The 6,000-nt window shown below is 40.4% G+C and overlaps 1 protein-coding gene across 12 annotated transcripts in view; it reads left to right on the forward strand.

The window, feature by feature from the left end:
* The window catches only part of LOC136440057 (MLX-interacting protein-like), a 46,753-nt gene extending 44,557 nt beyond the window's left edge, over positions 1-2,196 (forward strand). For all 12 annotated transcript variants that reach the window (XM_066435836.1, XM_066435877.1, XM_066435905.1 and 9 more), the window contains one exon: positions 109-2,196. In XM_066435836.1, the coding sequence (XP_066291933.1) occupies positions 109-227 (119 nt within the window). In that variant the 3' untranslated portion in view covers positions 228-2,196. The remainder of the gene's footprint in view (positions 1-108) is intronic.
* Positions 2,197-6,000: the final 3,804 nt, after the last annotated feature.

Below are 6,000 nucleotides of genomic sequence, written 5' to 3' on the forward strand. Positions count from 1 at the left end.
TATCTTATTACCTGGATGTCTAATCTTCATCGACACACCCTGATCGTTGTACATGTATGTGCTCCTAAGACAAGATAGCTTATTAGAATTTTTGTCCTCCTTCCACAGCGGTTTTGAATTCCTTGAGACAGTTGAGTATGACAACCTCCATCCTGTCTGACCCCTCGTTGTTATCAGAGCAAGCGCTGCAAGCAGTCTCGTCCAAAAAGTCAAGAGATAGCCATTAGCTGCAGTTCCAGTTGGAGTCAACAGGGGTTGCTGTTGGGAATGCAAACTACCAGCTTTGTTATTGCAACGTCCTTGATTTTCAACGTCCTTGATTTTGGCAGACGCTTTGTCCACAAAACCACAAAGTGCTTGAGCACATTTACCAATGATAATAGTGTTATTTGATGTTTTCTCTTCTTTCGGATAAAATGATGATAATGATAAAGTGGACAAAATCAAACAAAAGCTGTTGGAATACTCTGCTTGAAGTTTGCATTCTCAACTTTTTGTATACAGATCTTCTAAGTTCTAGTTAATGAAATAGCTTAATTGGTTAATTTTTTCTGTTGAGGGAATTGAGAGAGGTTATCTATTTTTAATACCTGGTCGTCTATGATTTTGAGGGCAAAAACTACATTCCCTTTGAGTGGAAGGGAAACAATACACTCAAAAATGTCTTTGATAAAGAAAAATGCCCCAAATGTGGCTAATCTATACCATACAATGGTAGCAGAATTATTGATCTCATCAGTAAACCAAAAATTTTGGCATCACTGCAAATTGTATCCAAGGAAAATGTTTCACAAAATTGTTGTAAATGCTTTCTAACACGTAGTCGAAGAAAAATTAAATCAGGGACTAGCCAGAAACAAATCTTTCAGAATAAGCTGATTCACAGTTTGGTCTGCTCATGTGCAAGGTCAAAGGTGAAGACACCTTGTAAACAGTCATTGTCTAGACCATTCTTGATACATGTCCAGACGTGTTTAGTTTTATGTCACAGGGGCCTTTACCTTTGACAAACATGTATTACCCACAGTGTATTGTTACATGTGCAGTTTAAACTGTGTACCAGCCTACATTTGTACGTAGTCCACCATCAAAATTCTCATATATTGTAAATGGGTTTGGGTAAGTTTTTTTAAACTTCTCAAAACCTGAATCAAACAAAACAAACACAGTATTCAGTTGTGTTTGAATTTCTACAGCTATGTTGTTGTTCATTTAAGAGTTTGTCGGTTGAGTTTGTGGATCTGCTATGATATATGATATGATATAACGATAGCGTATTGTTTGACGTGTCATAATGAACATTAACATGTACATACATGATGGTTTGAGAAAGGATGGAAAATTTGCTATGTGATATAACTTAAGTATAGTTCAGTGTGAGAAATGCATTTAACATACGATACTCGTTGCCAAAAAAGGATGAAAATTTTCTCCACAAAAATTTTGGCATGACTCCATGCTTTTGACTGCTGAAACAAAGAAATGATGGTAAAAACTGTATGTGGTGGTTGATACTATTGGTTGTGAGGAGTGGTTGATAGGTTGTAGGTACATACAAAGAACATTGTAAGTGCATAGAGAAGTGTTTTTGTGTGGATAATCAGTGAGGTAGGGGTAAAATGCAGTTCACAAACATAGGGAAACATACTGTAAATCTTGAAACGTTCACGGCTGTATAATTTTTGAGTTTAATTTCTGAAATTCATGACAATACAAATATGTATTACAAATGTACTACATAATCGTTTCATCAAAGAACTGGAAGCCCCAAAATTAAGTCTCGGTGAAAAGAAATGGATTTACAGTAAACAAACAGGGATAGGGGGTTGTACATGTAGATATACTTGTTACCAATAGTCACCCGTGCCAAGGTTTCTACATCTTGCATCACTGTCTTTCTGAAGACCGCAGCCTTCCACAAGGTGTAGTTATAGGAGTATAGTGACGAAGAGTATTTTTCAGCGGTATGTACGTGTATGCATGCAATATCATAAGGAGAGGAGGCATTTGAAAATGAAAGTATGGAAGAGAATTTCATGATGATGCTTTTTGAGTTTACCAACTGTAACATAATTTTCCTACCCAGTCTTATTACCATCCACAACCCAGAGAAGATGACCTATTTTTATTTCCAAAGATCAAAACATTTTGCTATCAATGGCAGAAGGAAATAAAGTGATATATGAAAGTCTCGAATGTTGATTTCGTTATTTGCTTAAAGTCTATGTGTGCAACTTGTTAGTATCTAGCAAACACACCATACGCCATACATCCTACATCTGAAGTGGTGACGTAATCTCCAAGTCTCATTTTCTGCGTTTGTACGTCTTTCTATAATGATGCAGTTTTCTGTAAAGGAAGGTGGAACATTTTTTATTAAAGCTGCGAGGGGGCCCGAAACCTACACCACTTGCTCCGCCTCAAGAGGTATCTACTTATCAAAAATTACGACCACTGCATGTCTGGAACACGAGATATCAAAACCCGAAGTACCGCCGCAGTACCGTAGGAAGCTGCTAGGGGGCCTATTTTAGACCTTTACCTTCGTTTCCCCAACCTTTACTAAGTATCATTAGGATCTATCCACAACTTCTCCAGTTATGTTGTGCAGGCACACAAGCAGCACCTAACACATAACCTTTAATTGGAGAAAGTAAAATTGTTCATCACTACTGAAGGGGTAGTAGAAACACATAAAGGTTCCAAAAGACCACAGAACAAGAATGATCTGCTTGGCTATATCGCCATATACATTTAAGTATTAAAAGAAGATTGTTCATGTAAGGCCCCCCACTCCAGTAGACGTCGATCTCGCTGCGACCCAAATTGTATTGGCGTAACCCCCTGACTTCATACTCCGAATACCATGAAAAATGCAAAAGTATGCCCGAAAAGACTGGCCTCTACCAGGCTCCACGGACCGCTGGAAAAGAGGTAGAAATTGGAGGGTCGCCTATTAGTCCCTCTCTCCGTAGCCGGCTTTCTTCGCATACTATTCACTCTATTTGATTTCTACTATTTTTCCAGCGATCCGCGGAGTCAGGTAGAGGCTTCGGAAAGACAACAAAACGCAGAAAGAGTAAAAAATTCGTTGTTTTATCTTTGGAATTCATAAAACGCTCTGTCAAATTTTACGTCGCAGCTAGGTCGCCGCCTTATGCTTAGGTCACAATTGCGCCGGTGCCCGTCGGGGATGTAGCCCCGGCCGGGCTTTGACGTCTGGGGGGCACCGACTGTCGTGGTCACAATTTAAAGTTTCCTTCACGCTTCCCTGCCGGGGTCCCGGGGTGCTCCGGCGGGCACTCGGTGGCATTTTTGTAAAATATTGTCACCTTCATTGGTCGGTCTCCGGTAGGTACCCGTCAATTGATCTGACGGTGTCTTGTAGTGACCCCTGTGGGGTCCGACAGGGTACCGCGCGCTTATCACATCCAGGTGGGGCAGTTATAGGGTCCCTGCCGAATGCCCCGCGAACGACGGTCGGGCATCAGGCAGGCTCCTGGTGGGTACTCGTCATATCTCGAGGCCGACGAGGGGTATATAAATTGCACTGGAGCTCAAAAAGGTACACGATATATACGAAGTTCATGCTTTAGTTATGCTCACCTGACGTCACACTTGACCCGGTCTTACGAAGTACACACATTTATTCTGTGAACTTGCCTTGGTTCATAACAATACTTTATTCTATGCTCTTTGCCGATGACACCAACATATTCCTTTCCAACAAAAACTTTGATTCTCTGATACAACTGGCTAATCAAGATATATGTAAAGTACGTTGCCAACAAATTGCCTTATTTCATGTAGTAAAAATAAAAGTTATGACACCAATAACGCCAAAATGTCCTCACAGATTCCTACTAGGCAAGAGAAACAGACCAACACTTTGGGGGTAATAATAGATTAACAATCAAACTGGAAATCCCGGTCTTTGCTATAAATAAAAAAGTTGCTAAAACAAATGGTGAAAATCAAATACATTATCCCTCATAATAACCTCAGACCTATCTGCAACGACCTTACATACCCACATTTGAATTGCTGTAACATCAATATTGTTTGGGGATACGCCTGCCGTACAACTCTACAGCCTCTTTTAACTCTCAAAAAGAAATTCACAAGGATAGAACTGCTTCTAACTTTCACTCACACATGGCTCCTCTATCCATAAATTAAAGATACTAGATATCGATGATATCAAAAAATTACAAATCAATATCTTATCATTGAACTTTCTTTGCAACAATTTCCCCAATATATTTTATTTTTCCCGAACGCTAATTCACTTGTACAAAACTATCATATCAGACAAAGAAATCAACTCCATATTTCTGTCGTCCGCACATCATTAGCACAGTTCTCCGTAAAATGTAAATATGTCACAAATTGAAACAGTCTTCCGACAAATTTAGATATACAAAGCATCACCTCTTTTCTGACGTTTAAAAGTGCCATGAAACCCCATCATAGCCCCCTGTAGTAGAGTCACATATTCAGTTCTTATCTAATCTTAATCTAATTATTATCATCTATCATTCTCATATTCTGTGTATCACTTTGTTATATTATCTAAAATCTATAATCAAGTTTGATAAGTATAGACGAGGAGGGCCTAGTTTAAGCCATAGACGCTTTTTCTTCCTCCTGAACCTGTTTTTATCTATTGTTTATCGTATTATGTATTGTAGATTTACTTGGTGTGCAAATAAATTAATAGATAAACAAACAAGCAAACAAACAGACAAATTATCATTTGTCCCGATGGACTGCCGGCAACCGGAGGGGTACCTACCGGTGTGCTCACGGTTAGATCACGGCGTCTTTTTCTCCACGGGGCCCGGGTAGAATTTAAGTCAGAGCTAAATTTTTGTCGGGTCCCCGCCGTGCCCCAAAATAGCCCGATAGCCGCAGGGTGCCCCGCGGGGCCACGTAGGGGTCACGCCAGGAAGTGCCAAAAACGGCCCGGGAACTACCCGGCAGGGCCCCTTTTTCCAATTGTGACCTAAGCATTAGCGGAATTTAGTATAACAGCACTAGAGCAATGTTGTGGGTAAGGGCCCGTTCATACTCTCCAAGCAGAGGAGGGGTTCCGGCAGGTTTTTGACATGTTTTAGGCGTTTTTATCGGGCTTTCTACTTTGTCTTTTTGTCTACTTGTTTTTTTTGTATAGCCAACCCGCGTGTGGGTTGGCTATACAAAAAAAAAGACAAAGTAGAAAGCCCGACAAAAACGCCTAAAAACACGTCAAGTCAAAAACCTGCCGGAACCCCTCCTCTGCTTGGAGAGTACCCGTGCACACTTTTGCGCATATTCAAGTCTGTATGAGTTCCGTATTAACATTTCTTTGGTTTAGGTAAAGTTTGCGGTCGAATAAGTCCTTTTTCTCGGTTCGGTGGGTCAAAGACAAAGTAGAAAACAACTTTTACCCGCCAAATTTACCTAAACCCCCAAGAAATGTTAATACGCAACTCATACATGTATACGGACTTGAATATACGCACAAGTGTGAACGGGCCCTAAATAAGTATCACGTTATAGAGGTTATGGGCCAAACCCTTTAGTGGCCAACCTGCAAAATTGTCCTTTGTACCCATCACACCAGAACAGAAGGCTGAACAATGGAGTGCGTTCGTGCGAAACGGCATGCATCTGGTACATTTAATTTACCCCAAAAAGCAATTTTCACAAACCAATAAACCCAAACATTTGATTGTCTGGCGTATTTCATCAGTGCGTGCGCCTTCGGCATACCTTTTTTTTCTGTCGTCTGCCAAACGAAATTGTTGAATAATTTACACGTCAACGACGTTGCACGTCAATTGGGTCACGTCCCACTCTTTGTTTAATATGTCTGTTTTTTTCTGTCTGTGTCGACAAATCCTTACCTGCAAGGTGTGATATTGGACAGAAATTATTCATTACATGATACCATGTGGTTGGAGGTGATATATGCATTGTCCAATGACACCCAGATCGTCAGTTGGACGTACGAAACTC

This window comes from Branchiostoma lanceolatum, chromosome 1 (assembly GCF_035083965.1).
Source record: "Branchiostoma lanceolatum isolate klBraLanc5 chromosome 1, klBraLanc5.hap2, whole genome shotgun sequence".
In the NCBI taxonomy this organism is placed as follows: Eukaryota; Metazoa; Chordata; class Leptocardii; order Amphioxiformes; family Branchiostomatidae; genus Branchiostoma; species Branchiostoma lanceolatum.